Source organism: Eleutherodactylus coqui, chromosome 5 (assembly GCF_035609145.1).
Source record: "Eleutherodactylus coqui strain aEleCoq1 chromosome 5, aEleCoq1.hap1, whole genome shotgun sequence".
NCBI classification, from domain to species: Eukaryota; Metazoa; Chordata; class Amphibia; order Anura; family Eleutherodactylidae; genus Eleutherodactylus; species Eleutherodactylus coqui.
Window position 1 is genome coordinate 213853481 of NC_089841.1, and position 20836 is coordinate 213874316.

At 47.6% G+C, this 20836-nt stretch overlaps 1 protein-coding gene across 1 annotated transcript in view; it reads left to right on the forward strand.

Annotated features, from left to right (window-relative positions):
• The first annotated feature begins 283 nt into the window (after positions 1 to 283).
• ABHD17B (abhydrolase domain containing 17B, depalmitoylase) overlaps positions 284 to 20836 on the forward strand; it is a 32195-nt gene continuing 11642 nt past the window's right edge. Inside the window, exons 1-2 of the mRNA XM_066604174.1 lie at positions 284 to 547; positions 12021 to 12495. Of these exons, the coding sequence (XP_066460271.1) occupies positions 12029 to 12495 (467 nt within the window). The 5' untranslated portion in view covers positions 284 to 547; positions 12021 to 12028. The remainder of the gene's footprint in view (positions 548 to 12020; positions 12496 to 20836) is intronic.

Genomic DNA, 20836 nt, shown 5'->3' on the forward strand with positions numbered 1-20836 from the left:
TTCGCTGAGTGCCACGCTATTGGACTAGATGACTGTCCTTCAAACAGACAACAAATCCCGCCCCTCGATATACAAACCTTAGTGCATACTCACGGCGGTCTGTGATTGGCCAGTGCGCTGGAACGCTTACATCCGATTGGTAAAACTTCCTTCATTCCGCCTTTAAATTCACCCTTTGACGTATCGCTTTCTCACGTTCTGATAGGCTGTGAAGGGCGCTAGTGCCCCGCCTACTTAGTAATAGCAGCAGCGCCTGGGGACTCCTCCCCCCGGGTCACTCGGTGGCGAGTGCTGGTGCTGGTGCTAGCAGTGCGGCAGAGCAGCGGGGCCACTGGTGTGCGGACTGTGCTGGAGACGTCGCCGCACAGCTGCCGGTCGCCGCATGTCAGACACAGCGCCAGCTCTCCGAGGTATGACGCAGAGCGCCCAGCAAGAGGGGAGACAGCAGTGACGTCATTGCGTGTGTGAGTGGAGTGACGTCACGGAGAGCCCCCCGCCGCGCACTACAGGCCGCGATCTTCCCAGCTGCTGCCCGCTCACTCCTCAGGTCAGTACGCTAACCCCCCGGATTATTGGGATGGGGGGGACCGGTAAGTGGTCATGTGCCGCCGCTTACTGTAATGTGGTCACGTGACACTTCTCTGTAAACTTTGTCACTAGCAGTTTATTACCTTTTAAAGAGACACTTAACCCTGAAGTGTCCGCCAGATCAGCGCTGCAGGTGTCTCGATTGTCCGCTGTTATCAGCCATTTCAGGGATGTGTAGAGAAGATGTCTATCCCGTGGGTGTCCTCATGTGACGTCACAGCTGCTCTTCCCATGACGTCATAACTATTGGCTATTGGAAATAGTAGCTGCATTGTGTCAGGATTGGCGCTGTACGGCATCCGTGGAACGCAGCGGGGTGTTACTACCCTATCGTTCGTCGTTGGCTGTGTTTACACTGAACGATTATTGTTCATTTTTGCTCATTCGGAGTGTTTTTTATTTTATATTTTTTTCATATAAAAAAGCCTAAAGCGTCATGCACTGCGCTATTCTGTCCCACAAATGTAGTATGGAAACATCATATTACTTTTTAAACATTGCGATCAACTTATGGCTGTACGTTTTTCTTAAATGGTTTTGTGCCTGAGGAAAAATTATTGAACTGTAAAACTTTATTTTAAAAAAGTTTAAATTATGCTTTTTTTTTTTTTTCTTTCTATATGTAGTTTAAAAAAAAATTAAACCGCCCATATGGTTTTAAAAATGTAAATCTACGTTTTTAAGCGTATGTGCTTAAGGGCTCATATCCACGGGTGTTTCTTCACCGCGGTGAGTTCATGCGCATGGCGTGGTGTAGATGCGTGCTAGGAATAGATGGCGGCATACTTTACTTCTCGGCGTACCGTGAGCTCCTTTACGTTTGTATAGGCCGTGCGTGCGAACGCTGTTCATAGGCAATACACTGCGACAATATCGTACGCAGCCCTGCTATGAGACTGAGCGAGGAATCACAAAAAAAAGTGGCGCTTCACGTTCGCTACGGGACACTCGCTGCCTTCCGCGGCTCTCTGCATTGCAGACCCTGCAGCCTCTTACCAACAGGTAAGGCTAAGGTCGGCTTCACACGAACGGAATTCGCATGCCGCGATCTTTCTTGCGATACACGTAAACGCCAACTTAGAAGCCTATGACAGGTGACCCCAACGTATTACGCACGGAATACGCTATTATCGCGCGCCTGTGTGACGGAGCACTTAACGTTTTTTATTCCATGTAACTTTGTCGCATATGTAAACGAAAGTGCCGCCGTGGACGGCCCTTACAGCGGCGTATAAGGGATGACCTGTATATCTACGGCCCACCGCAGAACTATGGCCGCCGTGCAGTCCGATGACAAAATATTACATCAGCGCTGTTCGTGCGCAGTGACAATAGAAGGTCTTGTAAGGGGTGACGATGGTCCCTGACACCAGTATCCCTGCTCCTTTTGTATCTACCCCTCCCCCGCTCGCCGTCCTGGGAAGGAGTCTCGCCTGGACGGGCTTTGTCATGTAAAGTACCAGCCACTTCCTCGGGACGCCAGCATTGCATTCCGCTTTAGATTTGGCGCAGGATCTGCCAGCGACAAGCGAGGAATGTAATAACCCAATTTCTGCGATGTCTTATCTCCATGTGACCGGCGGCATCGTGCCAATACCGCTCCGGACGGGAGGTCGCTTCAGGTCACGCCAACTTCTACGCTACAAATTACTGTCCGCCTCTTTAATTGCTGCCTATTTAACCCTTTGGTTGCTCTGAGACGAACAATGTATGGATTAGCTGGGATTAAGATCCCCTGTTTTCTTCGCAGCATCTCGCTCGCAGCTCTGAAGTATCATCTGGTATTAGGGTGAGGGGGCGGGCGTAGGTGGCAGGCACAGACTGAGCCACATGTCTGCCGCTACGTCTCCTAGGCATTCCTCAGGTCGTATGACCGCACGCAGTGCTATACGTCAGGTGCTGACACGGGACCGGCTTTACACGTTAATCGCGCCTATAACTCCAGAGCAGCCATCGCTAATGATTTATTAGCGCTTTAATTGGTATACTTCACCGCGGCGTATGTCATCGCCGGAGAATAATTATAACGTGCGCAAAATTGGATGATGAGTTAAAAAAAAAAAGTCTTGTGAAAATATATTGGACGGCGCGGATTCTTGCTTACGGGAATGATTCCCGTCAACGTTGTCTCACCGCGCAGTACGTGGCGAACGGAGACGGTATGTTATTTTTTTTTTCATTGATTCATTCACATTAGCGCAGATACGTTGCGTGTAAAAGAACACAATGTTCTATATTGCGCATGTGCGGCGCGGAATACCTAACGCCGCTATAAGACAGAACGGGAAATTTAAAAAAAGATTCACACTGCGCATGACCGCTGGCGCAAGATATGCTGTGTGATCAATGCAGCGTTTTACACGTACGGCCGTGTGAATGAGCCCTGAGGCTGTATCTGTGTGCGCAATACAATCGGTTCATTCATTTTTTTTTTTTTTTTTTTCTGGCGTTCGCATAATCTCCACGAAGTACAGCAAAAAAAAAAAATGCAGTTGCGCACGCAAATACGTGACGCCGTTGAATGCAGTGTAAATGCACTTACACCCGTGTGAAGCCGGCCGTAAGGAGGGTCCTATAAAGGTGTTAGTTGGAATTAGTGATTGGCTGCTAGAGTCACATGTCAGCAGGATGTAACTGCGCACAAGATGCGACCCCCAGCGTGTTAGGATTGGTACTTGGATTGTCGCACCGCCACTTCACACGGAAACCTTTTGTAAGTAAAGGTGCGTTCAGACTGGGCGATTATTGCTCAGAACGGAACGAGAATCGTTCGCCTTTCCGTTTCAGCCGGCATAAAAAATCGGCGCGGCTCATTCACTTGTCGGGCAGTTTAAACGCTGTTCGTTCAGAATATCACATGGCAACGTGAGACACTGAACACACAGTGCACGGTTCTCAGTGCAGATCCTGTAGTGTAGACAGGCGGTCAACGCGCGGGCGAGCTGGTGATGATATCAGCGGCCTGTGCTGTTCTCATTGTGTCTAAATGGCGCTTAAGCTGCGTGAGGTACAAATCGTCATCTGCTACTGATGAGAAGCAAACGTGCCGGGAATGATCAATGTATCGTGCGGCCCGGCGCCATTCTTGTCTACAGTTACAGCAGAGAACCTTTCCATCTTCCTATGAGACGGGTGACTGATGGAAGTGATGAGTAATGGGACGCTGGGATCAAGTATTTCCCCTCGGGGATGCAGGCGCAGCGTCAGGTGTGACGGGGATGCAGAGCGGGGAGTTGGTCCCCTCTGCCTCCACTTTTTTCCGGCCGTAGTCACCTGCGGGGTCTCTGCAGTGACGGTCAGCGGCAGCCGGGTGGGCATCATGGGGTTTTCACAACTTGTCGCTCACGAACGTATTGCACATTAAAAAAATACATGTGTGGTACGCAGCTTGTGCACTTGTGTGAGCCCTTAGATACAGCGTATCTTGCGCACGCTCTCATGCGCAGCCTGGCCCCTTTTTTTTTTTTTAAATTGCTGCATATACTCAATGTAATTGCGTATGTGCGACGTTTTATTATGCGCTCTATCGTGCATAATAAGTGGCTAAATACCATAGAACACGCTGCGGTTTTTTATGTACGTATTGTACGCCATTTTACAAAAAAAAAAAGCGCCAGTGTGAGTGGGTTGATGAAAATCAATGTATTTTATTTGGCTCCATTCACCACCTATCACCGTAAATCGCACGCCCAATACTTGGTGAAGTTACCTTTGTGTGAATGAGCCCTTAGAGTTGTGAAAGGTGCTATTTCTCCTACTAAGGCTAATTTCGCACGGATGAGTGTGATGTCGGGCCGTGAAACTCTACCTGATATCGCGCTCACCAGCGTGCGATGTGCCCACGGATGCCAGGCGGTTTTGTATTGAAACAGCCTTGCAACCCTTCAGGAAAGTAGCGAGCCCCCACAACTAAAGGTTGTTTTCAACAGGAAACTCGTGAGCACGCTGTGCGATGCTTTGCTGGGAAAGTTGATAACAATGTGCGAGGCGTTCCAAAGGGTCGCCGATGATGGGACATACCATGATGTTTTGTTTTTTTTTATTTTTCCTGCGCCGCAATGCAAAAAAAAAAACCATCGCTCATGTGTATGACCCCATTTAAAAGAATGGGGCTTGTATTTGTACGTCTTGCAACACACCTCGTGCGATTTCCTACCCAACCTAATGGTGGAGGCACGTGACCATAATGTGAGCTGCGCCCAAGACACTCGCGTTGTACAATCTGCGGACGGCCCCTTCCCCATGTAGTGACAGAACATTATACTCCCGCCGGGTCTTGCCAGGGTGCTGGTCTCCCGCTCCGCTATGACAGCTGTAGTCCTGCCTGGTTTGTGAAGGGTTGTCCACAGGTGGTACAACCCCTTTAAGAGTCCTTTTACACTGGATGATTGTCGGGTGCCAAAGCCCAGCAGTCGTCCCACAATAATGACTGCCCTGCTATCACAAAGGAGTGATGATCGCTCAGTGAATGGAGGCGGTGTGCGCCAGAGACTGTCCCCACCGCCAGCGTCCATTCACAGTAAGCGGACAGTCGTCCATAGATGGACTGACTTGTTTACATGGGCTGATTGCCGTAGGTGGTTTTTTTTTTTGTTTTGTTTTTTTTTAACGCCGGCACAAACGAAATGAGGAATGAATTATTGTTCGTCATTCACTTCCGGCATTCGCATGGGATCATTGTTCAGATTCACGCAATTCAGCAAGAATCTTTCTGTGTGACAGACATTTTCTGCCATGCCTGATAGGGGCCTAAGTAGTCTCTAAAGCTTGTCAGCTATTACTAGGTAGCATATCTACAGCAATTTTTCTCTCAAGCCCTAATTGGGTCGCCCCGGTAGCAATGGTGACCTCCATTTTGGCCTTGGGCTGCGCAGCACCCCCTACAGGCATTCCGCTCACCTACCCTGCAGGTGTGGTCTTGCAGTGTAGTTTGTGACTACTACCCTCTCCCTTTGGTGTCTGCACTGTGTACAAGTCGGACCTGTAGGCTGCGTGAGTAGAATGCCAGCGGGCCACATAAAATGAGAGGGCAGGCCGGATTCACTCCGCAGGCCTTGTGTTTTACTCTTGTGTTAAAAAAAATAAATAAATAAAAATTCGCCAAATAAGTGAACTATTTTCGACCAATTGATCTGCCTGTATACACAGGCGGCACGAGCGGATTCACCATTTGCTCATGTGAGCGATAAATGGTCCTGTTAAAGACCCCCGTATTACACGTGGCGCCAGGCTGAAGTTATCTTGGCAGTGCTAACCGTCTGTACAGCTCTACAGGATTTGCGCTCTCCCTGGACGATCATAGACACTAAAATGGGCACGGCCCTTAGGGACGACCTATAAATGCAGGCAGAAATGGGTCAGATAGTCCTGGAAATTATTTAATCGCTTCCTATAACAAAATGTAGGCCGATATAAAGTAAACCGCCATCCACTGTGGATGACTTTATAATGCTGGAGTCGGGCATGATGGTTGTCGGATGAGCGACCGTCCAGTGAACACTTCTAGCGCGCTCAGGGCGCTTTACTTGCCCTTCAGGACTGGAGGGGATATCTGTATCTATAGTCTGTCTTCTGGCGTTCCTCCGATGGCCACCACAACTTTCTAACAAAGGGCTTCTACCCACGATTGCCCTGGCCAATCAGAGAGCAGGTAGAGCGTACTAATAGTCGAAGGCCAAACTCACATTTGCGCACGCATAAGCATAGCGTTTTTGCCTGCACTTCGGCATATTTTACTGCACTTTTTCCATGCTCGAGGCGTGCGCATTTGCGGCCAGCAAAAAAAAAAAAAATATGCACCGATTTGAAATATGGAATTCGAGTTCCAGATCTGTTCTTTTTCCTGCGCTGTCTCATGCATCTCCTAGCGTATTTTGAGCACATTCGTGCATCCCCCATTGACTTCCGCGGGGCGTTATAATGTGCAAATGCACAGGAAAATAGAGCATGTTGTATTTTTTATTTTGCGCGGTTGTAAATTGAAGTCCATCTGTCCTATTCACTGCATATTGCTTGTGTGAATCCAGCCTAACGTTGCTACTAGCTAGTCTCAAAATCGCGTCGGCCATCTTGGCTGGCCAAAGACGAGACCCTGAACCAGTGGATGAAAGGCCTGGCATAGGGACTGCAGGTTATATACGGTCTTCCCTGTTAGTCCTCGGACAGAAGTTTTGTCCCAAAACCTTAAGGGTCACTTTAAGAATCCGTCCCAGTGCTTAAAGCTGTGACCCTGGCATCTCCTGCGGGGGATTATTCTAGTTTGGCTAATCTGTAGTGGAGTGTCCCTGAGCGCGGCGGGCACGTAATTGGATCAGGGCTCTGCTTTTGTTTCGTGTGCGCTTCATCCAGCAAACTCCCATATGATCCATAATTAATTTTGAGCCGGTTGTTGGAGTTCTCCTCCTGCAGCACTTCATGGCATGTGATAGTAATGCTGCGTCGTAGGCTGCCGGCGCTGCATGCAGAGTGCTGGAACTGGCACTCTCCTGTTACTAAGGGTCATCGGCCTCAGCCAAGTGAGGCAGTAAATACCCGCAGAAGTGTCACCGAGCCCTGCCGAAGCATTTATCCGAGAAGCCAAGCACAATGCAGACTTGGCATTCATCGGTCTGCTGCAAGGTAATGTACACCGTGTGCTCCAAATACAGCTGGCACTGTGAGCGAAGGCAGAGCCTAGAGCTTGGGGGGTCTGTCTGCGGAAGGCAGAGCCTAGGGCTTGGGGGGTCTGTCTGCGGAAGGCAGAGCCTAGGGCTTGGGGGGTCTGTCTGCGGAAGGCAGAGCCTAGGGCTTGGGGGGTCTGTCTGCGGAAGGCAGAGCCTAGGGCTTGGGGGGTCTGTCTGCGGAAGGCAGAGCCTAGGGCTTGGGGGGTCTGTCTGCGGAAGGCAGAGCCTAGGGCTTGGGGGGTCTGTCTGCGGAAGGCAGAGCCTAGGGCTTGGGGGGTCTGTCTGCGGAAGGCAGAGCCTAGGGCTTGGGGGGTCTGTCTGCGGAAGGCAGAGCCTAGGGCTTGGGGGGTCTGTCTGCGGAAGGCAGAGCCTAGGGCTTGGGGGGTCTGTCTGCGGAAGGCAGAGCCTAGGGCTTGGGGGGTCTGTCTGCGGAAGGCAGAGCCTAGGGCTTGGGGGGTCTGTCTGCGGAAGGCAGAGCCTAGGGCTTGGGGGGTCTGTCTGCGGAAGGCAGAGCCTAGGGCTTGGGGGGGTCTGTCTGCGGAAGGCAGAGCCTAGGGCTTGGGGGGTCTGTCTGCGGAAGGCAGAGCCTAGGGCTTGGGGGGTCTGTCTGCGGAAGGCAGAGCCTAGGGCTTGGGGGGTCTGTCTGCGGAAGGCAGAGCCTAGGGCTTGGGGGGTCTGTCTGCGGAAGGCAGAGCCTAGGGCTTGGGGGGTCTGTCTGCGGAAGGCAGAGCCTAGGGCTTGGGGGGTCTGTCTGCGGAAGGCAGAGCCTAGGGCTTGGGGGGTCTGTCTGCGGAAGGCAGAGCCTAGGGCTTGGGGGGGGGGGGGGGGGGTCTGTCAGGGTATGTGCATGACTGGGCTCACGGCAGTAAGCGGAACCCGCTGTGGGGCAGAGCCCACAGAATCCACAATTCAAATCCAGCTGTGCGAGACAGGCCAATGTGTTCAAGGGTGAACCTGTAGAAGGGTCTGTCTGTATGTAAGGGCAAAGAATCCGCAATTTGAATCCAATTGTGTGAGACTGGCCTGTGTGTTTAGAAGTGTCGGTCTGTAGGGGTGAGCCTATGGAAGGGTCTGTGGGTAGGGGCAAGTCTTTGGAAGGGTCTGTTGGTCTGTGGGTGGGGGCGAGCCTATGGAAGGGTCTGTGGGCGGGGGCGAGCCTATGGAAGGGTCTGTGGGCGGGGGCGAGCCTATGGAAGGGTCTGTGGGCGGGGGCGAGCCTATGGAAGGGTCTGTGGGCGGGGGCGAGCCTATGGAAGGGTCTGTGGGCGGGGGCGAGCCTATGGAAGGGTCTGTGGGCGGGGGCGAGCCTATGGAAGGGTCTGTGGGCGGGGGCGAGCCTATGGAAGGGTCTGTGGGCGGGGGCGAGCCTATGGAAATGTACTATACTCTTTGTACGAGGCATTATTCTCCGCAGTCCTGTGACTAGGACACACACTTCCCCGTCACTCAGCACAGCTCTATTAGTTTCTAGCTGGAAGGTCTTTGATCTCTGCTTTGTATGGATGCCTTTGAAGTTTGTTGGCTAACTTCTTGCCCTCACTAAAACATAACGAGCAGGTGAGCCAGTCCTCCTAATGTGAAGCGGGGCTGTCCAGTCTGATGGAAATCATAGTCCATCCATGAGGGGTTCTGTAACTCCCTATGACAGCCAGACAACTTGACTTCAGAGATACGTGTGAACAAGGTCCAGGAAGACCGGAATGTCATGTTTTTATAACCCGTCGCAGTAATTATAGTGATTAACCACTTTAACTATTGAACATCTACTCGCAAGCTGGCAAGAATCTGGATGGAGACTTGATTTGCTTCCTTATAAGGATGCTATTACAAAAGTGCTGCTAACTCCCGCAATTTGCTGCTAATTGCCAGGCTGTACCTGGACCGGCAGCTTCAGGGGCCAATTATCAGGAAATCGCAGGCATTAGTGGCGGAGGCTGGCGCGTGTGCCGACTTCACTTGTATTAGGGGGCTTTCACATGTGCAGTTTTTGATGCAATTTTTGAAGCCAAGACCAGAAGTGGATACAAAATATTCACATGTGCAAGTTATGTTCAGGTGTGTTTTATTTTTTTGTTTTTGTTTTTGAAGCCCAAGCCAGGCAAGGATGATAAAAGGAGAGGGAGAGTGAAGGACTGATACAACTCCTCTTTTGGAGCAAGTCTTAAGCTTTGGCTCTGGGCAAACTAATCTCAATGTACATATATATAGTGGCATACCTAGAGGCTTCCGATGGTGGTAGATATCTGGAGATACTCTGGTGTACTGCCAACCTGATGTGAACAAGGCCTTATCCAAAGGATCTTTCACAGATATAATGCCAACTTTTATCCAACTCTGCCAGTCTGATGCAATTTCAGTCAATGAAATGGGCCATCACAATGCCGGTAATCCACGTTGTTTTAATGCGAAACAAGATGCTATTTACTGAAAACACGACACGCCTGGAATGTCTTCATACAAATCTTAGGACTTCATGGTGGTTCTGGGGCACAGAAGATGGATGTTACGTACCGTACTAACCCATTGAAATCAATGGACATGCAGATATGTGCAGGAAACTTGTGTATTTACGCATGAAATCAATGGGGTTTTATGTATTTACGCACATATAACGACTGCCAACAGGCAGAAAAACGCGCAGCAATAGTGTATTTTTGCTCATGAATACACTGCGTATTCAGCCCGTGTGAATGCACTCTTAGGTCAGTTTCGCATGGCTGAGAAAATCATGTGGGACGAGACGCACAAATCTCGGTGACTATGAACCCCATTCTCTTGAATGGAGTCTTATATGCGAGCGATGGCATGCCCTAACTTTTCGCATTCCTTGGACGCATCGCCCATTGATTTCAGTGAGAACTTTAATGCCTTGCATGCTGTGTGATGCGAGGTTTCCCATTGAAATCAATGGAAACCCTTCCGATCCCTTGTCATGCATCATACTTGTGCGCGAAGACCAGAACTTCACAGATGCGTTGTTGCCTGACAAAAAAACTGCCTCGCCATCCGCAGGAAAACTACTCCTATTGGGCAGAGTTTCTTGGCCCGATATCGCGCTCGCCCGTGTGTAGGTAGCCTAATAGTGAGTTACACCTGTTACCTAGCTGTTCAATATAGAAGTAAGAGTTAAAAAATACTCTGCTTTTACTACTCACCTTTTTAAATTGGGTCCATATCATGCAGCCACAGACGTAGGATCCCGGGCCGGCCGTATGCTAGTCTCCACTCCCTTCTCAGCTGGCTGTGACATTCCCATAGAGCAGGTGAACAGGGGCTGCCAAGTATGGCTTATCCCAGGAGTAAAGCCCAGCTTGTGGGATCCTTGTTCCCCCTCAGCTGTGTACAGATACGCCCGTTCCCTTTATATATGGCATATGGAGGTGCCCAGGGTGAGCTTGGCATAGTTTGCCCTGCTTTTTCATTATGCAGCTGACTTGATTAGATTTCAGATCTGCAGCTTTTCCCAAGGTTTCCCCGGTGTCTGCAGAAGAATGCAGCCTTTGAGATGGGTTTGCTATACAGCCAAGGTAGTTTTTCTATTTTTACATCTGTATCTTGTGGTATTTGGTCCGTGCCATGTATAAAATACAAATAAAAAAAAAAAAAAAAAAAAAAAGACTCCTTCGTGGTCATAGTAACCAGTCATCTGCTGAGTTGAGCCCCCCCCCCATCCCCCCCCATATTAACTATGGCTGAGAACAAAGCTGGATTCATAGATTTCTACCTTGTTAATTCCCCGCAGCTCACAGGCAGAAAGTTCCTGCCATTCTGAGCAGTATAGTCACTAAATAGATGTGTAATCTTGGCAAATCCCTCCATGTGCTCTTTTTTTTTTTTTTTTTTTTTTTTCTTCTGCAGCAATCAGATGTAAATATCCAGTTTCTTGCTTTATATTATGTCGGAAAATCATTAGAAAGTAACATGCTAGCAAACCGGAAAACTTCAGTGTTAAAGGAGTTTTAAAGGACTTGACTATTGATGACCTATCCTTAGACTTGCCCATAAATAGTTGATCTGCGGAGGTCCGCCGCTCAGCTTCCTTGCCGATCAGCTGTTTGTCATGCTGCTGTCTGTGTGAACAGAGCAGGAAGCTGACAGCTGTGTCCATGTTACAACACCCAGGTTGGTAATGCAAACACAGCTTAATTCAATGGCCACTGCAATATGGACGGAGCTGTCTGCTTCCTGCTCTGTCCACACTGACAGCAGCCTGATAAACGGCTGATCAGCAGGGCAGCTGAGCGGCAGACCCCCACCAATCAACTATTACACTCCGAAATAGAACATGCTGCACTGTTTTCACGTGTGTAATATGGCCCAATGTAAATCAATGGGCTTTAGGACTGCTCGTATGAAAAATACATGCGTAGTAAGCAGCTCGTGTGAGTGAGCTCTTACACAGAATTGCCTAATGGAGTCTTTGTTTTTCAAAACTAAACCCCCATACATGAAGTCTGGTTAGTTTTTGTATCCTTTCATTCTACTTCTGTAGAAAAATGAACTTTAATTTGCATTTTCTAAAGTTTTTAGTTCTGAACCCATGTAATTGCATCCCCGGGGGTACATGCTACGTCTCTAGGGGGCACTCACACGGTCATGCTGTGCTTTTTATAAACCTAGGACAGTGTGCGGCCTTCACTTCAGTAGCGCTCTGATGTAATGGATTTCAGTACAGGCTTCTTGGCAGGGAAACGTTGAGAAACGCTGGTCTAAATCATTAATGTCAGAAATTAAATTGCATTCTTTTTTTTTTTTTTCTTCTCCCCACAGAGACCAAGATGAATAATCTGTCATTTAGTGAGCTGTGCTGCCTCTTCTGCTGCCCCCCATGTCCAGGGAAGATTGCCTCCAAACTTGCCTTCTTGCCCCCAGACCCAACGTACACCCTCATATGTGACGAGAGCGGCAGTCGCTGGACTCTTCATCTATCGGAACGAGCAGACTGGCAATATTCCGCAAGGGAAAAGGATGCTATAGAGTGCTTCATGACTAGGACCAGCCGGGGGAACCGCATTGCCTGCATGTTTGTACGCTGCTCACCCAGCGCCAAGTACACGCTACTGTTTTCTCATGGAAATGCTGTAGATCTCGGTCAGATGAGCAGCTTTTACATAGGACTGGGCTCTCGGATCAACTGTAACATATTTTCTTATGATTATTCTGGATATGGGTCAAGCTCTGGAAAACCTACCGAGAAAAACTTATACGCTGACATCGATGCTGCTTGGATTGCTCTTAGAACGAGGTAAGTGGCACCTAAAGATGGTTACCAGTTGACTCATGATGCCGTTGCATTACAGATGCTCGACCATTACCCAGATTGTAAGAACAGTCACGTGTAGTCATTGCCAAGCTGGTCATTATTGTTGGGTCCAAGTGGCATCGGTGACTACTCTCATTTGATGTTTGCTTCAACAATAAAATAACTGAGCTGAAGAATTCGATGACTCTAACCACCATTGTCAGAAAGAACTATGTAATAGGCTGGTGTCATAGGGGTATGGTCCGTTTCAGGACAAAGTGGACATTGTTGTTGGGTCCAAGTGGCATTGGTGACGAGTCTCATTGACTTCAACAATGAAATTACTGAGCTAAGGAATTCAATGACTAACCACCATTGTCAGGAAGAACTATGTATTAGGCTGGTGTGTCATAGGAGTATGGTCAGTTTCGTGCCAAAGTGGACAATGTTGTTGGGTCCAAGTGCCATTGGTGACTAGTCTCACTTGACGTTGGCTCCGTAATTTCAAGCAAAGAAATTCAATGACTCTAACCACCATTGTCAGAAAGAACTATGTATTAGGTTGGCGTGTCATAGGGGATTGTATGGAACGCCATCCTTTTACGATTCTTAACAGCAGGTCACCTGTAGATTATAGTAGGAGCATGTGTGAAGGATAGTACCTTTCTGTTCTTCAGTGCTCTTCTCCAGTGGTTTGGGTTTGTTCTCCAATGCGGTAAGCCACTCCGTATCAAAGGTTAAAATGATGCAGAATATAAGCTTTGCTTACAGTACACTTTCCATTCATTTGAATGGGACACTGCGCCACTTTCTTCACTAGATGGATTTCTTCCTTACGCCCATCAGTCCACCTCCCATCCACACAGGAAATGGGAAGCTCCTCTTAAAAGGTGGTAACATTCTTCACTTCCTCATTCTTGGCTGTGGGACAGGTTGCAAAATGCTGAGGTAGCTGCTTAGCTACCTATGCTCTTTCAAAGATTTCTCCACATCTACTAAAGGTTGCTGGCTGCAGGGTCTCGCTCCCAAACTCAATGGCATGAGGTTACTTATCCGGTGTAAGTCTCTCCATGCGGAGCCACTGGGAAAGCCTGCAGTCACCCCCCAGTCTCCTGCAGCAGATGCTGGGCTCCCCTGTCTCTGGAGGTTATGAAAGGGAGTTGATGCATCTGGACTGGAAGTTGGTGGTATGAGACCTTTTGTTTTATCTGGTGCTTCCATCAACAGATGGAATTCAGGTATGTACTAAGCTGGGCAACGCATAGTAGTACCACTGAGTGAAGAAATGAGCACCTTCAGATAGGATCTCCAGCCAGTCCAAAGTAGAATTTCCCCAATTAAGGGATTGAGTTCTGCCTTTTGCCTTAACCATACAAAAATGACAAAATTATAGGTGATGGCTGTGCGCTCAATACCCAGACCAGGACCTGTATGACCTGTGCCTGGGGCTTATAGCCTCTGAACTTGACTTAAAGGTTCTTATTCTTTGGCCTATGGCCTATTCTCTGAGCCTGACATAGATACTAATGGCCTCTGTGCTTTGCCTAGGGCTTATGGCCTCTGGCCCTCACCTATACATATTAGTCTATAGGCTTGTGGCTGCAGAGCTTCCGTCTATGACTTATGGCCTCTGGCCCTGCTTATCACCTAAGTGTTTGTCTTATGGCCTCGGAGTTTAGCTGTTCGCCTGTGATCTCAGAGCCTGATGGATTGTCTTCAATAGGAAGACCAGTAAACCTGTTCCTCACCTTGCATCTTCAGTAAGGTATCTATAATAAGGAATTCCTCTGGAAATCTGAAAAGACTTCTGATGTTTGCATAAGAACAAGATGAGGCATAGATGAGGTGCAATTTTTAAGGAGTATGGAGGTTACATTGGGTAAAGTCCCTTTTACACGCAACGATTTATTGCTCAAAATTCGTTTAAACGGACAAAAATGAGCAATAATTGTTGCGTGTAAACGCTGGCATTGTGCACTTTTCGTTTGAACAATTCTTTTAAGGTTAATTTAAAATCCAGAGAGATAAAGCAAACAATGCTGTTTTCACCATGGCATGTTTCCACTAGCCAGGAGAGAACAATGCAATCTTCCCACAGCCCCCAGAGAACAGAAGGTTATCGGCAGCTGTTTGCACAGCTGGCTGTGTGTTTAAACACAGGCTGGGCTCTGCAAACAACTTCTGGAGGTCCTTTTTACATGCAAATCAAGATAATGGTGTCAATGGCCATTAACACTTTATGCAAATGGTTTGAAAGATTATATTTGCATGTAAAAGGGCCATAAGGCCAGGTGATGTATAATTTTACCAATTTCCCAATTTGAAACTTCCAATTGTCTAATCCTTTTATGTGAAGGAATAGTTGTAGGATGCCTTTACACTACTGGTCACTTATTTAGATCAGTGTCTTCTAAACTCCAGTCCTCAGGGACCCCAACAGGTCATGTTTTCAGGATATCCTATAGTAAGAACACCTGTGGCAATGTCTGAGGACTGACAATGATTACATCACCTGTGCAACACTGAGGAAATCCTGAAAACATGACCTGTTGGGGGTCTATGAGGACTAAAGTTTAGGGAACTCTTATTTAGACTTTTTAATAAATTGAAATTCACTAAAATGCCCTCAAACAAACATTATGGGTGTACATTATATAAAACGTAGATGACAAGCATCAATGGGATGCGCAGGCAGTACAGATGTTTCAGTCCCACAGATACAAACAGCAGGAGAGCATAAACCAACATTTACTTGCGCTCCGATGACAGCAGTACTCACCACAGGGGCTGTTTGATGTGGGTACATTCTCCCCACGTCCTCGGCATGAGTATTGTAGGCAAGAGCTTTAGTGCATGTTGACGACTCTCCATATTCTTTCCACTATTCATACCCAGTTAATTTGATAAAAAATAGACTAGTTGTATTAAAAGCAAAAATGGGGGATCTATCAATATAGATGCTCATGTCAGGGTAAAGATTGACCCAACGGAACATCCAAGGAGTCAAAAAAATGATGATAAACCTCTAGAGCTTCTCACTGCTGATGCACTAAGCAGGCATGCACTACATCAAGAACCAGTAACCAGTAACCCATTCTCAACCTATGGATCCATTCGGCTTCTTAACCTAGAGAACTGATCATTTGTTGTCCTTCCACAAGATACTGTCTGTGGAATAACCCCAGAAGACAAGAGACGCTGTCCACTCTCTCATCCACACTGAAGACCAGAGTATTCTTCTACCAGCCCCAGGGCTCCTCTGTAGCATCTGATGGTGAAATCTCATAACGCTGATTATTCAATGGTCATATATTGTCTAAGATCTAAAATAACAATATTCCCCCTTGTCTGAAGGTTTTAGAACTATCGACGTACCTTGCTCTAGGTTAATCAAGACTTCATTCTCAGATCTTGTAAGGTTATTACGGAACTGATATTCACTTTTTTTTTTTTTTCCCCAACTCCTCGAATTCCCACGTTTTGATTCTGTGATATTGCCTGGACAAACCCTATTCTGATCCGGCCACCAGTAAAGACCAAGTGCAACGTACATCCAATGCTGGTGGCCAGAAGAGACCTTCGTGGAACCGGTTTGTCAGGATCGGCAGCGCTTCTAGAAGACTATGCTCAAACCTTGTGTATAAGCTGCGACGTAGACTGGATCACTAGAAGGTCCCTATCCTCCTCAGACTAGTGGATGACAGGACCTATCGCTACTTCTATAGATGGACATTTAGGAGAGTGACTCCTATAAATTGGCTATAAGCCTTACTAATGCTAATTGTGCTTACTAGACTCCACATAGATGGTCATACAGCCTTTTATCCAAAAGTCAACCCTATGTGGTAAACCTCAAAATGAATGGTTAATGTACAAGAACGGTCCCTCAACCTCAATCCTCCTGCTGACGTTGTTCTTACTCTATGGCTGTCATCACTAAATATTGGCCAGTAGGCGAAAACCATCCCAGATGAAATACTTTGTAAGGTTTCACGCATCAAACTTCATTATTCCATATTACTCATGTCAATTATACATAGAAGGTGGCAATTAACGCGACTTCTTGCTCTCTGAGCCAACATTGTCTCCACTTCCGCTTGTTGTGTCAGGTAATACATGTCCTGGCTTGGCTGATTAAAGTAACAATAAGTAGGTGAGGCATTTCCGTTGTAAGGCAATCCAACCAGACCAGTCCTAGAAGTGCAATGGCCAGCTGTCATAGTATAATGGCCAGTAGTAACGGCGAGCTCACCATTGTTTGCTACATAGAAGACATTCTTCTATTGTATCATCATGAAAAGCGGCATCTAAAGCATCCTGTTCTAGTTTTCTCCTCTCCGTTAAGTGTTTTTTTTTTTTCTTTTTATGATTTTTTTTTTTTTTTCAAGGACTGCCCATAGACTATAAACCTCACAGCAGTCCTTATCTCTGCAAGTGGTCAATGTAAGCTATAATGTACTGAAAAACGTATATACTTCTAAGGCCTCATGTCCACGGGGAAAATCAGGCCCGCTACGGATTCTCCATGTAGAATCCACAGTGGGTCCCTCCTGCCCCGCGGACATGAGGCATAAAAATAAGAATTAACTCGCCTCTCGCCCGCTCCGGATCTTCCCTTCGCCGCGGCCGGATTTATCTACCCGCGGGTGGTCAATGCATCCCTATGGGATGCGGATCTGCGGGCAGGAGAAGAGTTAAAATCCGCTGTGGATTTTAATTCTTCTTTTGCCCGTGGACATGAGGCCTAAGTGGGGTGAAATGAGGAAGAAAATACAATTGCTCCTGCTTTTCGAGAGGAGGGGGGGGGTCACTTTTTACAGCCTACACAGTGCTGCAAAGAAATGCTGGTTTACTTTATTCTGTGGGTCGGTACAATTATAGCAATATGGAGGGGGGGGGGTGTTTTATACTTTCCCGCCATAACTTTATTTTTCTGTTAACTGTTATATTTTTGCAGGGTGACCTGTAGTTTCTAATGGTACCGTTTTAGGGTATATAACGCTTTCTTTGATCACTTTCATTTGATTGCTTATACATTATACTACAATACGTAAGTATTGCAGTATATTGTATTTTTGCTGGCAATTTACCTTGTGCCCTGCCATGACACTCGAACAGCACCTCACTATCTTGTTGTAGGTGGGAAGTTTGGGAGCCACAGGGAGCTCCCTTCCTCTGTGGGGTCATCTATATACCACGGTCAGAATGGACGGTGGCATCTAACTGGTTAACAGCCAGGACATGAGTGATCTCATCCCCTGCCACGTGTCAGCTGGAAGCCAGTCGGCACCTGCCATGTATGGAGTTGGCTCGAATCCTGAACCCATTCCATACAAACACCACACACATCTGAAGTACTTGTGCCGATTTCACCAGGAGGTTAAATTACTTCTAACGAAAAGATAGAGTTAAAGTTTAAAAAACAAAGTTTCCACAGCAAAAAAAAAATGTATTTTGCTTTTGGGTGCTTATGCAAAGTAACTTCTACCCAGTCATGGGTCATGCAAGACTTGAACACTTTGCCACCTAAGCTGGCCGTACACATTAGATTGATGTTGCATAAAGCTGCTGATTTCTGTGGGACGGACTATCCAATGTGTGTGACTGTGCCTTGACTTCCCGCAGATGTAGGAAGGGGACATGGATTGTGCTTCCAACATGCCAGACCTTCTTATCAGAGGTGTCTGACAGCTGTTATCTGCCTCGGAGTACAGGCTGTAATGGTTGGGTGTTCATGGGCATGGGGTTGAACTGGAAGCCATCTGAAATGTATGGCCGATTCCAATGTCTCATCGCTTCTTTGCCCTGACCTCCATAGACCCATACACCTTACATGGTTGGGTTGTCAGCAGATATGGCTGGCATCTGACTGTGTGTGGCCAATTCTAGAATATGAAGTAAAGTATATGCCTTCTTCCTGAGGATCTGGAGCTCCAATGCTACCAAGTTGATATCTGATAGTTGTCCCTAACTGAACTTCTGTAGAAGAATACTATAAGGTTTCCTTCGTAGACGCTTTAGTTGTCTTTTTGGCTTGTAAATAAATGAATTTCATCTTTGTCAAAAGTGTAAAATGCTACAAAAGAGCGCTTTGGAGTTGTGCTTGCAAATTCCTGTTAATGACTTTTTTTAATGTCTTAGCCGGTTTTGCATCTACATTGGAACCTCGGAGATTCCGTCAGATGCGGCTGCAGATACCTTTTTTTTTTTTTTTTTTTTTTTTTTTCGGTTCTAAAACCGGGAAGCTGGGTGGAAAGCAGGCGGACCCCATTATAGTCAATGGGGTCTGCCCAGCACTGTTCAGTTCGGTCCCAAGACTGAGCCGTTTGACCACCCGAAGTGCGTTAAAAGCTGCTCTTTGTTTACTCTTGGTTTGCCGCTCAGTTGCAGCCAGCATAAGAATCATCGCTGGTCGCTCGGCGCCTCACATAGAATGCGTGCGCAGTTGTCCTGTAACGCCTTGCTGTAATGAAGTGGCCATGTAGGAAGAGGCACAGAAGATTGCTGGGGTGAGTGAAATTGACAATAGACAAGACTTGCATAGAACATCCTTGAAGGCATCTAAAGTTGACTGACCAAGCAAAGTCTTATGAGGAATGTTCAAGTCTACATTTTGGTTTCTAGTTTCCTGTTTCGTCTTTGGAACCTGAAACCTGATTTTCAGCCAGGAATGGATCCGTCCTATGACAGAACGGCATCACCCCTATGGATAGCGTTGTTCATACGGAGCGCCGACACATGAACAAACCCGTGACCTTGTTTCTAGTCTACTTTTAAATGCATCCAGCAGTGTACACAACGGGGCTGACTTCTAAATCAAAATGTGTTTTCTGGTGCAAATTGTGCCAGAAAACTGTCTGGGATACTTTACACCACAGTTACTACAGTATCAAAAAAAAAAAGTTAAGCACCTAGTAGTTGTCATTGAATGGAACTTTCTCTGTGTTAGCCACCTGCAGACAGGCGGGTCAGATCCAGCGGCGAGGATTCTCGCCGCGGGACCCGACCCGAGCGCCTACAAGGACCAGCGCGTACTTGCCCGCGGCTCCAGCTGTTTGATGTGCCGGCTTGCCGAGCAGCCGGAGCCTGTGGCGGGTGAGTGTTTCTGTGCAGGGCTCTGCGAGCACCGCACAGAAATATGACATACCGCGGTTTGTTTGCTGCGCGAGATTTCGCGCGGCCAAACCGCGGCCGTCTGCATAGGATTGCATTTGTCAACGCAATCCTATGCAGGCTTCCAGCGGCGGAAATTCCGCGGGAAACCCCGCCGTGGAATTTCCGCTCGTGTGCAGGCAGCCTTAATATTATGTTCATGCAAGTGATTACAGTATCAGAGCTAAAGGATCATTTTATTGTGGAGAACTGATCTCTTGCAGGGAGGCTCTAGTACCCTGTTGTACCGCCTCTAGCTCGGATACAAGATGTGATACGACCGGTCATGAAGGCTCTGTGCGCAATGGTATGTTTCATTCATCCATTGCTCCGCTCCATCTGAATTTGATTGCTCTGCCTTCCCTCCACTGAATCTGCTGTGATACCTTTAAATTTGTCATAATCTGTGCGCAATGGTCCCATTGCTTCATATAAATTGAATTGACTCTATTTGTACTATACGTATTTTCGTCATCACCTCCCCCAAATAGTTTTCTCCCTGTCTCATCTTAGTGTTGCTGGACACAGTTTGTTTTTGTAAGAGGGCAATAAAGCGCCCCCCCCCCCATCTTGTTCCTTAGCCATCTAAAGGTGGGGTCAGCTGGTTGACTAGTGAAATGTAACAAGCCACTCCCAGCTGAAGTCCTATAGCCAGAACTTTAAAGTCAGTTCTACCCTCCATGCCTCCCCTGAGGCAGCCTCCCCTGATGTGTCCAGCAACAAGTGTTGATGCTGTTGAATGATGCAGTTATACTGCGCAGTTGGACAGACCAGGAGACAGGTAACATGCACAACTGCCCAAAGCCTGGAGGGAAATACTCTCCTCTTTGCACTAATCTCCTTCACTATCCTCTTTTCAAGCCTTCACACTTTCCTCCAACGCCCAGCCCCAACACACTCCATCCACATCAGCCCTTCCCTCCTCTCCTCACCTATGTATGGCTCCCATGCACTGTTCAACTTCCTAAGACGCCTTCAACCCCCTAATACTGCAAAGAAACACCTCAGACACCCACACAAATCCCCTAGCCATGTGCTCACCCTTGCTACTCTGCTACTTCTAGCTGCAGGGGACATCTCCCCCAACCCAGGCCCACCCCGTACTGTTCTCTACCAAAATGCCCCCCCCTGCCCCATTCAAATGCGCCCTATGGAACTCCCAATCTGCGTGTAACAAACTCCCAACTATCCA